The sequence below is a fragment of the Dendropsophus ebraccatus genome, chromosome 13 (genome assembly GCF_027789765.1).
Source record: "Dendropsophus ebraccatus isolate aDenEbr1 chromosome 13, aDenEbr1.pat, whole genome shotgun sequence".
Taxonomy (NCBI): domain Eukaryota; kingdom Metazoa; phylum Chordata; class Amphibia; order Anura; family Hylidae; genus Dendropsophus; species Dendropsophus ebraccatus.
The window spans coordinates 736548-756611 of record NC_091466.1 but is presented as its reverse complement, the minus strand read 5'-3'; the positions used below and the strand labels follow the sequence as shown (position 1 = coordinate 756611).

Below are 20064 nucleotides of genomic sequence, written 5' to 3'. Positions count from 1 at the left end.
GGTCCTCCGGTGTCCTCAGGGGTTCTCAGGTGTCCTCAGGTGTCCTCAGGTGTCCTCAGGGGTCCTCAGGTGTCCTCAGGGGTCCTCAGGGGTCCTCAGGTGTCCTCAGGGGTCCTCAGGGGTCCTCAGGTGTCCTCAGGGGTCCTCAGGTGTCCTCAGGTGTACTCAGGGGTCCTCAGGGGTCCTCAGGTGTCCTCAGGGGTCCTCAGGTGTCCTCCGGGGTCCTCAGGTGTCCTCAGGTGTCCTCAGGGGTTCTCAGGTGTCCTCAGGTGTCCTCAGGGGTTCTCAGGTGTCCTCAGGTGTCCTCAGGGGTCCTCAGGTGTTCTCAGGTGTCCTCAGGGGTCCTCAGGTGTACTCAGGTGTCCTTAGGTGTCCTCAGGTGTCCTCAGGTGTACTCAGGTGTCCTCAGGGGTCCTTAGGTGTCCTCAGGTGTTCTCAGGTGTCCTCAGGGGTCCTCAGGTGTACTCAGGTGTCCTCAGGTGTCCTCAGGGGTCCTCAGGTGTACTCAGGTGTCCTCAGGTGTCCTCAGGTGTACTCAGGTGTCCTCAGGGGTCCTTAGGTGTCCTCAGGTGTTCTCAGGTGTCCTCAGGGGTCCTCAGGGGTCCTCAGGTGTCCTCAGGTGTCCTCAGGTGTCCTCAGGGGTCCTTAGGGGTCCTTAGGTGTCCTCAGGTGTCCTCAGGGGTCCTCAGGTGTCCTCAGGGGTCCTCAGGTGTCCTCAGGGGTCCTCAGGTGTCCTCAGGTGTACTCAGGGGTCCTCAGGGGTCCTCAGGTGTCCTCCGGGGTCCTCAGGTGTCCTCAGGTGTCCTCAGGGGTTCTCAGGTGTCCTCAGGTGTCCTCAGGGGTCCTCAGGTGTTCTCAGGTGTCCTCAGGGGTCCTCAGGTGTACTCAGGTGTCCTTAGGTGTCCTCAGGTGTCCTCAGGTGTACTCAGGTGTCCTCAGGGGTCCTTAGGTGTCCTCAGGTGTTCTCAGGTGTCCTCAGGGGTCCTCAGGTGTACTCAGGTGTCCTCAGGTGTCCTCAGGGGTCCTCAGGTGTACTCAGGTGTCCTCAGGTGTCCTCAGGTGTACTCAGGTGTCCTCAGGGGTCCTTAGGTGTCCTCAGGTGTTCTCAGGTGTCCTCAGGGGTCCTCAGGGGTCCTCAGGTGTCCTCAGGTGTCCTCAGGTGTCCTCAGGGGTCCTTAGGGGTCCTTAGGTGTCCTCAGGTGTCCTCAGGGGTCCTCAGGTGTCCTCAGGGGTCCTCAGGTGTCCTCAGGGGTCCTCAGGGGTCCTCCGGTGTCCTCAGGGGTTCTCAGGTGTCCTCAGGTGTCCTCAGGGGTCCTCAGGTGTACTCAGGGGTCCTCAGGGGTCCTCAGGTGTCCTCAGGGGTCCTCAGGGGTCCTCAGGTGTCCTCAGGGGTCCTCAGGTGTCCTCAGGTGTACTCAGGGGTCCTCAGGGGTCCTCAGGTGTCCTCAGGGGTCCTCAGGTGTCCTCCGGGGTCCTCAGGTGTCCTCAGGTGTCCTCAGGGGTTCTCAGGTGTCCTCAGGTGTCCTCAGGGGTCCTCAGGTGTTCTCAGGTGTCCTCAGGGGTCCTCAGGTGTACTCAGGTGTCCTTAGGTGTCCTCAGGTGTCCTCAGGTGTACTCAGGTGTCCTCAGGGGTCCTTAGGTGTCCTCAGGTGTTCTCAGGTGTCCTCAGGGGTCCTCAGGTGTCCTCAGGTGTCCTCAGGTGTCCTCAGGGGTCCTCAGGTGTACTCAGGTGTCCTCAGGTGTCCTCAGGTGTACTCAGGTGTCCTCAGGGGTCCTTAGGTGTCCTCAGGTGTTCTCAGGTGTCCTCAGGGGTCCTCAGGTGTCCTCAGGTGTCCTCAGGTGTCCTCAGGGGTCCTCAGGGGTCCTTAGGTGTCCTCAGGTGTCCTCAGGGGTCCTCAGGTGTCCTCAGGGGTCCTCAGGTGTCCTCAGGGGTCCTCAGGTGTCCTCAGGTGTCCTCAGGTGTCCTCAGGGGTCCTCAGGTGTTCTCAGGTGTCCTCAGGGGTCCTCAGGTGTACTCAGGTGTCCTTAGGTGTCCTCAGGTGTCCTCAGGTGTCCTCAGGTGTACTCAGGTGTCCTCAGGGGTCCTTAGGTGTCCTCAGGTGTTCTCAGGTGTCCTCAGGGGTCCTCAGGTGTCCTTAGGGGTACTCAGGTGTCCTCAGGGGTCCTCAGGTGTCCTCAGGTGTCCTCAGGTGTCCTCAGGTGTACTCAGGGGTCCTCAGGGGTCCTCAGGGGTCCTCAGGTGTCCTCAGGGGTCCTCACACAGTCACTGCCCCCGTCGTCCGCTGCCGGTGCTGCCCCTGAGATTAGGACGCTGCTTTGGCCCAGGAGCTTACACTCTATACACATTGTACGTTGTATATGCGGCTGATCTCGGCCGTTGCTGTGTGTTGCAGTTGCTATGGCCGTGAAGGTTGGTGTGAACACTCCCAGTGTCCAGGTGACGAGAGGTGGAAGCGTCCTGCTCCCCTGCTCATTCCGAACAACGGCCGCCATCAACCGCCTCAACATTATCTGGACGGTGTCCCCCCTGCTGCGGCCAAACCAACCCCTGCAGGTAAGACCACCCCAGGTGGGGGGAGATGGGAGGGGGAGGGGGCAGCGAGGTGAGATGGGGGAGGGGGGAGGGGGCAGCGAGGTGAGATGGGAGGGGGGAGGGGGCAGCTAGGTGAGATGGGAGGGGGAGGGGGCAGCAAGGTGAGATGGGGGAGGGGGCAGCGAGGTGAGATGGGAGGGGGAGGGGGCAGCGAGGTGAGATGGGAGGGGGAGGGGGCAGCGAGGTGAGATAGGGGAGGGGGCAGCGAGGTGAGATGGGAGGGGGAGGGGGCAGCGAGGTGAGATGGGAGGGGGAGGGGGCAGCGAGGTGAGATGGGAGGGGGAGGGGGCAGCGAGGTGAGATGGGGGAGGGGGAGGGGGCAGCGAGGTGAGATGGGAGGGGGAGGGGGCAGCGAGGTGAGATGGGGGAGGGGTCAGCGAGGTGAGATGGGTGGGGGAGGGGGCAGCGAGGTGAGATGGGTGGGGGAGAGGGGGCAGCGAGGTGAGATAGGGGAGGGGGCAGCGAGGTGAGATGGGAGGGGGAGGGGGCAGCGAGGTGAGATGGGAGGTGGGAGGGGGGCAGCGAGGTGAGACTGGGAGGGGGGAGGGGGCAGCGAGGTGAGATGGGGGAGGGGGAGGGGGCAGCGAGGTGAGATGGGAGGGGGCAGCGAGGTGAGATAGGGGAGGGGGCAGCGAGGTGAGATGGGGGAGGGGGCAGCGAGGTGAGATGGGAGGGTGGGGGAGGGGGCAGCGAGGTGAGATGGGAGGGGGAGGGGGCAGCGAGGTGAGATGGGGGAGGGGGCAGCGAGGTGAGATGGGGGAGGGGGGAGGGGGCAGCGAGGTGAGATGGGGGAGGGGGCAGCGAGGTGAGATGGGGGAGGGGCAGCGAGGTGAGATGGGGGAGGGGGAGGGGGCAGCGAGGTGAGATGGGGGAGGGGGCAGCGAGGTGAGATGGGAGGGTGGGGGAGGGGGCAGCGAGGTGAGATGGGGGAGGGGGAGGGGGCAGCGAGGTGTAGATGGGTGGAGGGGGGATGGGGGCAGCGAGGTGAGATGGAGGGTGGGGAGGGGGCAGCGAGGTGAGATGGGGGAGGGGGGAGGGGGCAGCGAGGTGAGATGGGGGAGGGGGAGGGGGCAGCGAGGTGAGATGGGGGAGGGGTCAAGCGAGGTGAGATGGGAGGGGGAGGGGTCAGCGAGGTGAGATGGGAGGGAGGGGAGAGGGGTCAGCGAGTGTGAGATGGGTGGAGGGGTCAGCGAGGTGAGATGGGAGGGGGAGGGGGCAGCGAGGTGAGATGGGAGGGAGGGGGAGGGGTCAGCGAGGTGAGATGGGGGAGGGGTCAGCGAGGTGAGATGGGAGGGGGAGGGGTCAGCGAGGTGAGATGGGAGGGAGGGGGAGGGGTCAGCGAGGTGAGATGGGGGAGGGGTCAGCGAGGTGAGATGGGAGGGGGAGGGGGCAGCGAGGTGAGATGGGAGGGAGGGGGAGGGGTCGTCAGCGAGGTGAGATGGGGGAGGGGCAGCGAGGTGAGATGGGGGAGGGGGATGGGGGCAGCGAAGGTGAGATGGGAGGGGGAGGGCGGCAGCGAGGTGAGATGGGGGAGGGGTCAGCGAGGTGAGATGGGGAGGGTCAGCGAGGTGAGATGGGAGGGGGAGGGGGCAGCGAGGGTGAGATGGGAGGGAGGGGGAGGGTCAGCGAGGTGAGATGGGGGGGGTGTCAGCGAGGTGAGATGGGGGAGGGGGAGGGGGCAGCGAGGTGAGAGGGGCGGGGGAGGGGGCAGCGAGGGTGAGATGGAGGGTGGGGGGAGATGGGAGGGGGAGGGGGCAGCGAGGTGCTGAGATGGGAGGGTGGGGGAGGGGTCAGCGAGGTGAGATGGGACGCTGGCCTGTATATATATATAATTAGAGGTATAAACAATAAGATCAGGCAGATAATGGGTCTCCCCTCCCCCCAGGTCATCTCCTATGAACAGGGTCAGATTGTGGAAAGTCTTAGTGAGTATCTGGGAAGAGTAACATTTGCCAATCAGCCGAGCCAAGACGCCAGCATTGTGCTCAACCACAGCCGAGAGTCAGACACCGGGACCTATCAATGCACCGTCACCAACCCTCCAGATGGGGCCACTCCCAATATTGGCCTCCTCGGACTGACTGTACTCGGTAAGTAACATTGGTAAAATGTGCGTGATCCTCGAAGAGTCACCCCGATAACACCCTCATCATAGCTGTAGGGAGGAGGAGGAGGAGACGTCACCCTGATAACACCCTCATCATAGCTGTAGGGAGGAGGAGGAGGCCTCACCCTGATAACACCCTCATCATAGCTGTAGGGAGGAGGAGGAGGAGACGTCACCCTGATAACACCCTCATCATAGCTGTAGGGAGGAGGAGGAGGAGACGTCACCCTGATAACACCCTCATCATAGCTGTAGGGAGGAGGAGGAGGCCTCACCCTGATAACACCCTCATCATAGCTGTAGGGAGGAGGAGGAGGAGACGTCACCCTGATAACACCCTCATCATAGCTGTAGGGAGGAGGAGGAGGAGGCGTCACCCTGATAACACCCTCATCATAGCTGTAGGGAGGAGGAGGAGGAGGCCTCACCCTGATAACACCCTCATCATAGCTGTAGGGAGGAGGAGGAGGAGACGTCACCCTGATAACACCCTCATCATAGCTGTAGAGAGGAGGAGGAGGAGACGTCACCCTGATAACACCCTCATCATAGCTGTAGGGAGGAGGAGGAGGAGGCGTCACCCTGATAACACCCTCATCATAGCTGTAGGGAGGAGGAGGAGGAGGCCTCACCCTGATAACACCCTCATCCTAGCTGTAGGGAGGAGGAGGAGGAGGCGTCACCCCGATAACACCCTCATCCTAGCTGTAGAGAGGAGGAGGAGGAGACGTCACCCTGATAACACCCTCATCATAGCTGTAGAGAGGAGGAGACGTCACCCTGATAACACCCTCATCATAGCTGTAGAGAGGAGGAGGAGGAGACGTCACCCTGATAACACCCTCATCATAGCTGTAGGGAGGAGGAGGAGGAGACGTCACCCTGATAACACCCTCATCCTAGCTGTAGGGAGGAGGAGGAGACGTCACCCTGATAACATCCTCATCATAGCTGTAGAGAGGAGGAGGAGGAGACGTCACCCCGATAACACCCTCATCATAGCTGTAGAGAGGAGGAGGAGGAGACGTCACCCTGATAACACCCTCATCCTAGCTGTAGAGAGGAGGAGGAGGAGGCGTCACCCCGATAACACCCTCATCCTAGCTGTAGAGAGGAGGAGGAGGAGACGTCACCCCGATAACACCCTCATCATAGCTGTAGAGAGGAGGAGACGTCACCCTGATAACACCCTCATCATAGCTGTAGGGAGGAGGAGGAGGAGACCTCACCCTGATAACATCCTCATCATAGCTGTAGAGAGGAGGAGGAGGAGACGTCACCCCGATAACACCCTCATCATAGCTGTAGAGAGGAGGAGGAGGAGACGTCACCCCGATAACACCCTCATCATAGCTGTAGAGAGGAGGAGGAGGAGACGTCACCCCGATAACACCCTCATCATAGCTGTAGAGAGGAGGAGGAGGAGACGTCACCCTGATAACATCCTCATCATAGCTGTAGAGAGGAGGAGGAGGAGTCACCCTGATAACACCCTCATCATAGCTGTAGGGAGGAGGAGGAGGAGACCTCACCCTGATAACACACTCATCATAGCTGTAGAGAGGAGGAGGAGGAGACGTCACCCTGATAACACCCTCATCATAGCTGTAGAGAGGAGGAGGAGGAGACGTCACCCTGATAACACCCTCATCATAGCTGTAGAGAGGAGGAGACCTCACCCTGATAACACCCTCATCATAGCTGTAGAGAGGAGGAGGAGGAGGCGTCACCCCGATAACACCCTCATCCTAGCTGTAGGGAGGAGGAGGAGGAGGCGTCACCCCGATAACACCCTCATCATAGCTGTAGGGAGGAGGAGGAGGAGGCGTCACCCCGATAACACCCTCATCATAGCTGTAGGGAGGAGGAGGAGGAGGCGTCACCCCGATAACACCCTCATCATAGCTGTAGAGAGGAGGAGGAGGAGGCGTCACCCCGATAACACCCTCATCATAGCTGTAGGGAGGAGGAGGAGGAGGCGTCACCCTGATAACACCCTCATCCTAGCTGTAGGGAGGAGGAGGAGGAGACGTCACCCCGATAACACCCTCATCCTAGCTGTAGGGAGGAGGAGGAGAAGACCTCACCCCGATAACACCCTCATCCTAGCTGTAGGGAGGAGGAGGAGGAGACGTCACCCCGATAACACCCTCATCATAGCTGTAGAGAGGGGGAGGAGGAGATGTCACCCCGATAACACCCTCATCATAGCTGTAGAGAGGAGGAGGAGGAGACGTCACCCTGATAACACCCTCATCATAGCTGTAGAGAGGAGGAGGAGGAGACGTCACCCTGATAACACCCTCATCATAGCTGTAGAGAGGAGGAGGAGACGTCACCCTGATAACACCCTCATCATAGCTGTAGAGAGGAGGAGGAGACGTCACCCTGATAACACCCTCATCATAGCTGTAGAGAGGAGGAGGAGGAGACGTCACCCTGATAACACCCTCATCATAGCTGTAGAGAGGAGGAGGAGGAGACGTCACCCTGATAACACCCTCCATCATAGCTGTAGAGAGGAGGAGGAGGAGACCGTCACCCTTATAACACCCTCATCATAGCTGTAGAGAGGAGGAGGAGGAGACTGTCACCCTGATAACACCCTCATCATAGCTGTAGAGAGGAGGAGGAGGAGACCGTCACCCTGATAACACCCTCATCATAGCTGTAGGAGGAGGAGGAGGAGACGTCACCCTGATAACACCCTCATCATAGCTTTAGAGAGGAGGAGGAGGAGACGTCACCCTGATAACACCCTCATCATAGCTGTAGAGAGGAGGAGGAGACCTCACCCTGATAACACCCTCATCATAGCTGTAGAGAGAGGAGGAGGAGAGGCGTCACCCCGATAACACCCTCATCCTAGCTGTAGGGAGGAGGAGGAGGAGGCGTCACCCGATAACACCCTCATCATAGCTGTAGGGAGGAGGAGGAGGAGGCGTCACCCCGATAACACCCTCATCATAGCTGTAGGGAGGAGGAGGAGGAGGCGTCACCCCGATAACACCCTCATCATAGCTGTAGAGAGGAGGAGGAGGAGGCGTCACCCCGATAACACCCTCATCATAGCTGTAGGGAGGAGGAGGAGGAGGCGTCACCCTGATAACACCCTCATCCTAGCTGTAGGGAGGAGGAGGAGGAGACGTCACCCGATAACACCCTCATCCTAGCTGTAGGGAGGAGGAGGATAGAAGACCTCACCCCGATAACACCCTCATCCTAGTTGTAGGGAGGAGGAGGAGGAGACGTCAACCCCGATAACACCCTCATCATAGCTGTAGAGAGGGGGAGGAGGAGACGTCACCCTGATAACACCCTCATCATAGCTGTAGAGAGGAGGAGGAGGAGACGTCACCCTGATAACACCCTCATCATAGCTGTAGAGAGGAGGAGACGTCACCCTGATAACACCCTCATCATAGCTGTAGAGAGGAGGAGGAGGAGGAGTCACCCCGATAACACCCTCATCATAGCTGTAGAGAGGAGGAGGAGACGTCACCCTGATAACACCCTCATCATAGCTGTAGAGAGGAGGAGGAGGAGACCTCACCCTGATAACACCCTCATCATAGCTGTAGAGAGGAGGAGGAGACGTCACCCTGATAACACCCTCATCATAGCTGTAGGGAGGAGGAGGAGGAGACGTCACCCTGATAACACCCTCATCATAGCTGTAGAGAGGAGGAGGAGACGTCACCCTGATAACACCCTCATCATAGCTGTAGGGAGGAGGAGGAGGAGGCGTCACCCTGATAACACCCTCATCATAGCTGTAGAGAGGAGGAGGAGGAGACGTCACCCCGATAACACCCTCATCATAGCTGTAGAGAGGAGGAGGAGGAGACGTCACCCTGATAACACCCTCATCATAGCTGTAGAGAGGAGGAGGAGGAGACCTCACCCTGATAACACCCTCATCATAGCTGTAGGGAGGAGGAGGAGGAGGCGTCACCCTGATAACACCCTCATCATAGCTGTAGAGAGGAGGAGGAGGAGGCGTCACCCTGATAACACCCTCATCATAGCTGTAGAGAGGAGGAGGAGGAGACCTCACCCTGATAACACCCGTCATCATAGCTGTAGGGAGGAGGAGGAGGAGGCGTCACCCTGATAACACCCTCATCATAGCTGTAGAGAGGAGGAGGAGGAGACCTCACCCTGATAACACCCTCATCATAGCTGTAGGGAGGAGGAGGAGGAGGCGTCACCCTGATAACACCCTCATCATAGCTGTAGAGAGGAGGAGGAGGAGGCGTCACCCTGATAACACCCTCATCATAGCTGTAGAGAGGAGGAGGAGGAGACCTCACCCTGATAACACCCTCATCATAGCTGTATGAGAGGAGGAGGAGGAGACCTCAACCCTGTATAACACCCTCATCATAGCTGTAGAGAGGAGGAGGACGTCACCCTGATAACACCCTCATCATAGCTGTAGAGAGGAGGAGGGAGGAGACGTCACCCTGATAACACCCTCATCATAGCTGTAGAGAGGAGGAGACGTCACCCCTGGATAACACCCTCACATAGCTGTATGGAGGAGGAGGAGGAGCGCGTCACCCTGATAACACCCTCATCATAGCTTGTAGATGAGGAGGAGGAGGAGGACCTCACCCCTGATAACACCCTCATCATAGCTGTAGGGAGGAGGAGGAGGCGTCACCCTGATAACACCCTCATCATAGCTGTAGAGAGGAGGAGGAGGAGACTCACCCTGATAACACCCTCATCATAGCTGTAGAGAGGAGGAGGAGGAAGACCCTCACCCTGATAACACCCTCATCATAGCTGTAGAGAGAGGAGGAGGAGACGTCACCCTGATAACACCTCATCATAGCTGTAGAGAGGAGGAGGAGGAGACGTCACCCTGATAACACCCTCTATCATAGCTGTAGAGAGGAGGAGGAGGAGACGTCACCCTGATAACACCCTTCATATAGTTGTAGAGAGGAGGAGACGTCACCCTGATAACACCCTCATCATAGCTGTAGAGAGGAGGAGGAAGGAGTGCGTCACCCTGATAACACCTCATCATAGCTGTAGAGAGGCAGGAGGGGCGACGTCACCTGATAACACCCTCATCATAGCTGTAGAGAGGAGGAGGAGGAGACGTCACCCTGATAACATCCTCATCATAGCTGTAGAGAGGTAGGAGGAGACGTCACCCTGATAACAACCCTCATCATAGCTGTAGAGAGGAGGATGGAGGAGATACTCACCCTGATAACACCCTCATCTAGCTGTAGAGAGGAGGAGGAGGACGTCACCCCGATAACACCCTCATCCTAGCTGTAGGGAGGAGGAGGAGGAGACCTCACCCTGATAACACCCTCATCATAGCTGTAGAGAGGAGGAGGAGGAGACCTCACCCTGATAACACCCTCATCATAGCTGTAGAGAGGAGGAGGAGGAGGAGTCACCCTGATAACACCCTCATCATAGCTGTAGAGAGGAGGAGGAGGAGACGTCACCCTGATAACATCCTCATCATAGCTGTAGAGAGGAGGAGGAGGAGATGTCACCCTGATAACATCCTCATCATAGCTGTAGGGAGGAGGAGGAGGAGGCGTCACCCTGATAACACCCTCATCATAGCTGTAGAGAGGAGGAGGAGACCTCACCCTGATAACACCCTCATCATAGCTGTAGAGAGGAGGAGGAGGAGGAGACCTCACCCTGATAACACCCTCATCATAGCTGTAGAGAGGAGGAGGAGGAGACGTCACCCTGATAACACCCTCATCATAGCTGTAGAGAGGAGGAGGAGGAGACGTCACCCCGATAACACCCTCATCATAGCTGTAGAGAGGAGGAGGAGGAGACGTCACCCTGATAACACCCTCATCATAGCTGTAGAGAGGAGGAGGAGACCTCACCCTGATAACACCCTCATCATAGCTGTAGAGAGGAGGAGGAGACGTCACCCTGATAACACCCTCATCATAGCTGTAGAGAGGAGGAGGAGGAGACCTCACCCTGATAACACCCTCATCATAGCTGTAGGGAGGAGGAGGAGGAGGCGTCACCCTGATAACACCCTCATCATAGCTGTAGAGAGGAGGAGGAGGAGACCTCACCCTTATAACACCCTCATCATAGCTGTAGAGAGGAGGAGGAGGAGATGTCACCCCGATAACACCCTCATCATAGCTGTAGAGAGGAGGAGGAGGAGACGTCACCTGATAACACCCATCATCATAGCTGTAGAGAGGAGGAGGAGGAGACGTCACCCCGATAACACCCTTCATCATAGCTGTAGAGAGGAGGAGGAGGAGACGTCACCCTGATAACACCCTCATCATAGCTGTAGGGAGGAGGAGGAGGAGGAGACCTCACCCTGATAACACCCTCATCATAGCTGTAGAGAGGAGGAGGAGGGAGATGTCACCCCGATAACACCCTCATCATAGCTGTAGAGAGGAGGAGGAGGAGGCTGTCACCCTGATAACACCCTCATCATAGCTGTAGAGAGGAGGAGGAGGAGATGTCACCCCGGATAACACCCCTCATCATAGCTGTAGAGAGGAGGAGGAGGAGACGTCACCCCGATAACACCCTCATCATAGCTGTAGAGAGGAGGAGGAGGAGATGTCACCCCGATAACACCCTCATCATAGCTGTAGAGAGGAGGAGGAGGAGACGTCACCCTGATAACACCCTCATCATAGCTGTAGAGAGGAGGAGACGTCACCCTGATAACACCCTCATCATAGCTGTAGAGAGGAGGAGGAGGAGACGTCACCCTGATAACACCCTCATCATAGCTGTAGGGAGGAGGAGGAGGAGACGTCACCCTGATAACACCCTCATCATAGCTGTAGAGAGGAGGAGACGTCACCCTGATAACACCCTCATCATAGCTGTAGAGAGGAGGAGGAGGAGACATCACCCCGATAACACCCTCATCCTAGCTGTAGGGAGGAGGAGGAGGAGACCTCACCCTGATAACACCCTCATCATAGCTGTAGAGAGGAGGAGGAGACGTCACCCCGATAACACCCTCATCATAGCTGTAGGGAGGAGGAGGAGGAGACGTCACCCTGATAACACCCTCATCATAGCTGTAGAGAGGAGGAGGAGGAGACGTCACCCTGATAACACCCTCATCGTAGCTGTAGGGAGGAGGAGGAGGAGGAGACGTCACCCCGATAACACCCTCATCGTAGCACCGTTGTATCTTGTCTCGGCAGTTCCGCCCTCTTCCCCGACATGTTTCTCTGATGGTCCTGGAGAAGAAGGCGGCAGCGTCCGGCTGAGGTGTTGGGTAAAGGAAGGAATCCCCACTCCACGGATCAGGTGGGAGAAGATCCCTCCAGGATCGCAGCCGCTGATCAGCACTCAGGACGGTAAGAGACTGCGGCATCTTCCTCCAGAGCAGCGTGCCCTCAGCCCGGTCATACAGATGTGTAGCCGCATGTACCTGTCCTGCCCCTGGGGCTCAGATTCATCTCCCCCCTCCCCCGGTGAGAGAGCTGTGAGCGCACACTCAGCTGAGGGCCACAATGCCAGATCCCATATGCCTCAGCAAGTCTACTCCACACCCCATGTCACCTATATACTGCCAGCCGTCCCTCCACACCCCATGTCACCTATATACTGCCAGCCGTCCCTCCACACCCCATGTCACCTATATACTGCCAGCCGTCTCTCCACACCCCATGTCACCTATATACTGCCAGCCGTCTCTCCACACCCCATGTCACCTATATACTGCCAGCCGTCCCTCCACACCCCATGTCACCTATATACTGCCAGCCGTCCCTCCACACCCCAAGTCACCTATATACTGCCAGCTGTCCCTCCACACCCCATGTCACCTATATACTGCCAGCCGTCTCTCCACACCCATGTCACCTATATACTGCCAGCCGTCTCTCCACACCCCATGTCACCTATATACTGCCAGCCGTCCCTCCACACCCCATGTCACCTATATACTGCCAGCCGTCCCTCCACACCCCATGTCACCTATATACTGCCAGCCGTCTCTCCACACCCCATGTCACCTATATACTGCCAGCCGTCCCTCCACACCCCATGTCACCTATATACTGCCAGCCGTCCCTCCACACCCCATGTCAACCTATATACTGCCAGCCGTCTCTCCACACCCCCATGTCACCTATATACTGCCAGCCGTCTCTCCACACCCCATGTCACCTATATACTGCCAGCCGTCTCTCCACACCCCATGTCACCTATATACTGGCCAGCCGTCTCTCCACACCCCATGTCACCTATATACTGCCAGCCGTCCCTCCACACCCCATGTCACCTATATACTGCCAGCCGTCCCTCCACACCCCATGTCACCTATATACTGCCAGCCGTCTCTCACACCCCCATGTCACCTATATACTGCCAGCCGTCTCCTCCACACCCCATGTCACCTATATACTGCCAGCCGTCCCTCCACACCCCATGTCACCTATATACTGCCAGCCGTCCCTCCACACCCCATGTCACCTATATACTGCCAGCCAGCAGCTGTATCTCTCCACACCCCATGTCACCTATATACTGCCAGCCAGCAGCTGTATCTCTCCACACCCCATGTCACCTATATACTGCCAGCCAGCAGCTGTATCTCTCCACACCCCATGTCACCTATATACTGCCAGCCGTCTCTCCACACCCCATGTCACCTATATACTGCCAGCCAGCAGCTGTATCTCTCCACACCCCATGTCACCTATATACTGCCAGCCAGCAGCTGTATCTCTCCACACCCCATGTCACCTATATACTGCCAGCCGTCTCTCCACACCCCATGTCACCTATATACTGCCAGCCGTCTCTCCACACCCCATGTCACCTATATACTGCCAGCCGTCTCTCCACACCCCATGTCACCTATATACTGCCCAGCGAGTACATTGTAGGATTTATAAATAATTATTCATCGTTTTATTATAATAAATAAGCATTTGGTCGCCGACCCGAGCAGCAGGACTTCTGCCTCTCACAGAGCTGTCAGTGTCTCTATAAGAAGCTCCTCCCCCTCTGCCCTCATTACCTGGGTTACCTGCACCTGTGTCATCTCCTCACCTGTCCGCACATCATCACACTCCAACCTCTCCACCATGGCCAAGAGCACAGAGCCATCTAAGGACACCAGGGACAATACTGTAGACCTGCACAAGGCTGGGATGGGCTACTACAGGACAACAGGCAGCAGCTTGGTGAGAAGGCAACAACGGTTGGGACAATTATTGGAGGATGGAAGAAACACTAGATGACTGTCAGTCTTCCCCGGTCTGGGGTCACATGCAAGATCTCAGCTCATTGAGTACGGAGTGTTACAGCCGCAGCACGTACCTAGGAGAGGCCTCACTAGGTTTGATTGCATTGTCTCCATGCTTGTCCTTGTGGTCAGGAGGACGCTCCTCGTCACATCATACCACCTGAACGCCAATCTCCCTCCTGGAAAGCCCTATGTGACCAAGTACTCAGGAGAAGACTTCTCAAATGGCTCATTTGGACACTACTGGTTGCCCAGTCTATCCAAGGATGTCAAGGACTTTGTGGCCTCTTGCTCCATCTTCAGGTTACTCCATCTTCAGGTTACTCCATCTTCAGGTTGCTCCATCCTCAGGTTGCTCCATCTTCAGGTTGCTCCATCTTTAGGTTACTCCATCCTCAGGTTGCTCCATCTTCAGGTTGCTCCATCTTTAGGTTACTCCATCTTCAGGTTGCTCCATCTTCAGGTTGCTCCATCTTTAGGTTACTCCATCTTCAGGTTGCTCCATCTTCAGGTTGCTCCATCTTCAGGTTGCTCCATCTTCAGGTTACTCCATCCTCAGGTTGCTCCATCTTCAGGTTACTCCATCTTCAGGTTGCTCCATCTTCAGGTTACTCCATCTTCAGGTTGCTCCATCTTCAGGTTGCTCCATCTTCAGGTTACTCCATCTTCAGGTTGCTCCATCCTCAGGTTGCTCCATCTTCAGGTTACTCCATCTTCAGGTTGCTCCATCTTCAGGTTGCTCCATCTTCAGGTTGCTCCATCTTCAGGTTGCTCCATCTTTAGGTTACTCCATCCTCAGGTTGCTCCATCTCCAGGTTGCTCCATCTTTAGGTTACTCCATCTTCAGGTTGCTCCATCTTCAGGTTGCTCCATCTTCAGGTTGCTCCATCTTTAGGTTACTCCATCCTCAGGTTACTCCATCCTCAGGTTGCTCCATCTTCAGGTTGCCTCCATCTTTAGGTTACTCCATCTTCAGGTGCTCCATCTTCAGGTTGCTCCATCTTCAGGTTGCTCCATCTTCAGGTTACTCCATCTTCAGGTTTCTCCATCTTCAGGTTACTCCATCCTCAGGTTGCTCCATCTTCAGGTTGCTCCATCTTTAGGTTACTCCATCCTCAGGTTGCTCCATCTTCAGGTTGCTCCATCTTTAGGTTACTCCATCCTCAGGTTGCTCCATCTTCAGGTTGCTCCATCTTCAGGTTGCTCCATCTTCAGGTTGCTCCATCTTCAGGTTGCTCCATCTTTAGGTTACTCCATCTTCAGGTTGCTCCATCTTCAGGTTGCTCCATCTTCAGGTTGCTCCATCTTCAGGTTACTCCATCCTCAGGTTGCTCCATCTTCAGGTTACTCCATCTTCAGGTTGCTCCATCTTCAGGTTACTCCATCTTCAGGTTGCTCCATCTTCAGGTTGCTCCATCTTCAGGTTACTCCATCTTCAGGTTGCTCCATCCTCAGGTTGCTCCATCTTCAGGTTACTCCATCTTCAGGTTGCTCCATCTTCAGGTTGCTCCATCTTCAGGTTGCTCCACTCTTTAGGTTACTCCATCCTCAGGTTGCTCCATCTTCAGGTTTCTCAATCTTTTAGGTTACTCCCATCTTCAGGTTACTCCATCTTCAGGTTGCTCCATCTTCAGGTTGCTCCATCTTTAGGTTACTCCATCCTCAGGTTACTCCATCCTCAGGTTGCTCCATCTTCAGGTTGCTCCATCTTTAGGTTACTCCATCTTCAGGTTGCCTCCATCTTCAGGTTGCTCCATCTTCAGGTTGCTCCATCTTCAGGTTACTCAATCTTTAGGTTGCTCCATCTTCAGGTTACTCCATCTTCAGGTTGCTCCATCTTCAGGTTGCTTCATCTTCAGGTTGCTCCATCCTCAGGTTACTCCATCTTCAGGTTGCTCCATCTTCAGGTTGCTCCATCTTCAGGTTCCTCCATCTTCAGGTTGCTCCATCTTCAGGTTACTCCATCTTCAGGTTGCTCCATCTTCAGGTTTGCCTCCATCTTCAGGTTGCTCCATCTTCAGGTTACTCCATCTTCAGGTTGCTCCATCTTTAGGTTACTCCATCTTCAGTTTCTCCATCTTCAGGTTACTCCATCCTCAGGTTGCTCCATCTTCAGGTTGCTCCATCTTTAGGTTACTCCATCTTCAGGTTGCTCCATCTTCAGGTTGCTCCATCTTTCAGGTTACTCCATCTTCAGGTTGCTCCATCTTCAGGTTGCTCCATCTTCAGGTTACTCCATCTTCAGGTTGCTCCATCCTTCAGGTTGCTCCATCTTCCGGTTGCTCATCTTCAGGTTGCTCCATCTTCAGGTTGCTCCATCATTCAGGTTGCTCCATCCTCAGGTTGCTCCATCTTCAGGTTGCTCCATCTTCAGGTTGCTCCATCTTCAGGTTGCTCCATCTTCAGGTTGCTCCATCCTCAGGTTGCTCCATCCTCAGGTTACTCCATCTTCAGGTTACTCCATCTTCAGGTTGCTCCATCTTCAGGTTGCTCCCATCTTCAGGTTGCTCCATCTTCAGGTTCCCCCATCTTCAGGTTACTCCATCCTCAGGTTGCTCCATCTTCAGGTTGCTCCATCTTCAGGTTGCTCCATCTTCAGGTTGCTTCATCTTTAGGTTACTCCATCTTCAGGTTGCTCCATCTTCAGGTTACTCCATCCTCAGGTTGCTCCATCCTCAGGTTGCTCCATCCTCAGGTTACTCCATCTTCAGGTTACTCCATCTTCAGGTTGCTCCATCTTCAGGTTGCTCCATCTTCAGGTCTGCTCCATCTTCAGGTTCCCCCATCTTCAGGTTACTCCATCCTCAGGTTGCTCCATCTTCAGGTTGCTCCATCTTCAGGTGCTCCATCTTCAGGTTGCCTCCATCTTTAGGTTACTCCATCTTCAGGTTTGCTCCATCTTCAGGTTACTCCATCCTCAGGTTGCTCCATCCTCAGGTTGCTCCATCTTCAGATTGCTCCATCTTCAGGTTACTCCATCTTCAGGTTGCTCCATCTTTAGGTTACTCCATCTTCAGGTTGCTCCATCTTTAGGTTACTCCATCTTCAGGTTACTCCATCTTCAGGTTACTCCATCTTCAGGTTACTCCATCTTCAGGTTGCTCCATCTTCAGGTTACTCCATCTTCAGGTTGCCTCCATCTTTAGGTTTACTCCATCTTCAGGTTGCCTCCATCTTTAGTTACTCCATCTTCAGGTACTCCATCTTCAGGTTACTCCATCTTCAGGTTACTCCATCTTCAGGTTGCTCCATCTTCAGGTTGCTCCATCTTCAGGTTACTCCATCTTCAGGTTGCTCCATCTTCAGGTTACTCCATCCCACTTTCTCATGGCCCTTGGGCACGTCTTGGACTCTCTCCTTCTGGCTGGTTACGTTCTGGTTCTCCACCATGTTGTTGGCCTTCTGCTCCTTGCCTGGCCTGCTTTTTGCCTCCAGCCCATTTCCCGGTCTCTTCCTATGGTTTCAGGAGACCTCCATTTTGTTTGCTCTCTGTTCCCAGCTGCAGGTGGGCTGAGACCGGGCAAGTAGAGAGTCGGCCGAGTCCTGGGAGATTATCCCCTTGGCAGGGTTCTCCTATAACCATCTGGCGGGCCACCATCTCCCCCTTGTGCCTCCCAATCACTGCTGCACGCCCGCTGACATGGAGACCCTGCTCCGACCTTTCGACCTGCGGGGGATGAGCAAACCTTTCCAAAGGTCGTAATAAGGAGGAACCTTGTAATAACGGCCGAATAATTGCAGCTATAATAGTGGGAGTCTGATAGCTCTAGGGGTCGCAGCCATCACCATGGCGACCGGGCCCCTAGCTACAGGAGCGCCCCCCTCGCCACTACACTGACACTACAGACTGCAGTGGGGGGTCCGCAATCCTCCCCATCACCTCGTCTCCTGCTTCACTGCTGTCCGAGGGGGAGAGAGCAAGGGCCGGCACCAGGAGGAAGAGGAGGCTGACAGCATGACCGAGGAGACACCTGACCCCTGCAGCAGCCGCCACCGCAAATAGGGCTCTGCCCCCGCCCCGACCCCGGCCTGCACCCCGCTGCTGAGGTAATCCTACTGCTCATGGAGGAGGGGTCAGAGGTCACAGACTGTCCCAACCTCAGGGGAAGCAGCGCAGGGTCCAGCATGTGGTGAGGATTTAACCCCTTCACCTCCCCTTCTAATCACTTGTTTGCTGCAGTAAGTAAATGTCCCTGTATAGGAGACCACCAGTACAGTATGCTGCCATGTATAGGGAGACCACAGTACAGTATATGCCCTGTATAGGGAGACCACAGTACAGTATCTGCCCTTGTATAGGGAGACCACAGTACAGTATGTGCCCTGTTATAGGGAGACCACAGTACAGTATCTGCCCTGTATAGGGAGACCACAGTACAGTATGTGCCCTGTATAGGGAGACCACAGTACAGTATGTGCCCTGTATAGGGAGACCACAGTACAGTATGTGCCCTGTATAGGGAGACCACAGTACAGTATCTGCCCTGTATAGGGAGACCACAGTACAGTATCTGCCCTGTATAGGGAGACCACAGTACAGTATCTGCCCTGTATAGGGAGACCACAGTACAGTATCTGCCCTGTATAGGGAGACCACAGTACAGTATGTGCCCTGTATAGGGAGACCACAGTACAGTATGTGCCCTGTATAGGGAGACCACAGTACAGTACTGCCCTGTATAGGGAGACCACAGTACAGTATCTGCCCTGTATAGGGAGACCACAGTACAGTATGTGCCCTGTATAGGGAGACCACAGTACAGTATGTGCCCTGTATAGGGAGACCACAGTACAGTATGTGCCCTGTATAGGGAGACCACAGTACAGTATGTGCCCTGTATAGGGAGACCACAGTACAGTATGTGCCCTGTATAGGGAGACCACAGTACAGTATGTGCCTGTATAGGGAGACCACAGTACAGTATGTGCCCTGTATAGGGAGACCACAGTACAGTATCTGCCCTGTATAGGGAGACCAAGTACAGTATGTGCCCTGTATAGGGAGACCACAGTACAGTATCTGCCCTGTATAGGGAGACCACAGTACAGTATCTGCCCTGTATAGGGAGACCACAGTACAGTATGTGCCCTGTATAGGGAGACCACAGTACAGTATGTGCCCTGTATAGGGAGACCACAGTACAGTATCTGCCCTGTATAGGGAGACCACAGTACAGTATGTGCCCTGTATAGGGAGACCACAGTACAGTATGTGCCCTGTATAGGGAGACCACAGTACAGTATCTGCCCTGTATAGGGAGACCACAGTACAGTATCTGCCCTGTATAGGGAGACCACAGTACAGTATGTGCCTGTATAGGGAGACCACAGTACAGTATGTGCCCTGTATAGGGAGACCACAGTACAGTATCTGCCCTGTATAGGGAGACCACAGTACAGTATCTGCCTGTATAGGGAGACCACAGTACAGTATCTGCCCTGTATAGGGAGACCACAGTACAGTATCTGCCCTGTATAGGGAGACCACAGTACAGTATCTGCCCTGTTATTAGGGCTGTTCCATACATAGTAACCTGACCACATTAGAACCATTCCGCCCCTATCAGTTTATGTTGCTGGGCTCAGAATTGTAGCATGTGAATAAGAGAAGAAGCAGAGCTGAATATGGGGAGAAGACCATGCTGCAGCACGTCTGCTTCCGCTCACTGTCTGCATACTCACTCAGGCTCCATAGACTTCCATTATAAGCCTGAGGCCCCTTCACACGTCCGTGTCAGGAAATCCTGATCAGGAGGCCTCAAATGTCATCAGGAAAGTATCAGGAAACCATCAGGAAAGTATCAGGAAACCATCAGGAAACCATCAGGAAAGTATCAGGAAACCATCAGGAAAGTATCAGGAAACCATCAGGAAAAGCATCAGGAAAACCATCAGGAAACCATCAGGAAAAGGTATCAGGAAAACCATCAGGAAAGTATTAGGATCAAAAGTATCAGGAAACCATCAGGAAAGTATCAGGAAACCATCAGGAAAGTATCAGGAAACCATCAGGAAAGCATCAGGAAACCATCAGAGAAAGTATTAGGAAAGTATCAGGAAACCATCAGGAAAGTATCAGGAAAACCATCAGGAAAGTATCAGAAACCATCAGGAAAC

The 20064-nt window shown here is 55.2% G+C and overlaps 1 protein-coding gene across 1 annotated transcript in view; it reads left to right on the top strand.

Moving 5' to 3' along the window:
- LOC138771333 (immunoglobulin superfamily member 11-like) overlaps positions 1–15597 on the top strand; it is a 53232-nt gene extending 37635 nt beyond the window's left edge. Inside the window, exons 2-5 of the mRNA XM_069950955.1 lie at positions 2394–2554; positions 4479–4683; positions 11894–12049; positions 15533–15597. Coding sequence (XP_069807056.1) covers positions 2399–2554; positions 4479–4683; positions 11894–12049; positions 15533–15597 — 582 coding nt within the window. The 5' untranslated portion in view covers positions 2394–2398. The remainder of the gene's footprint in view (positions 1–2393; positions 2555–4478; positions 4684–11893; positions 12050–15532) is intronic.
- The last annotated feature ends 4467 nt before the right edge of the window (positions 15598–20064 follow it).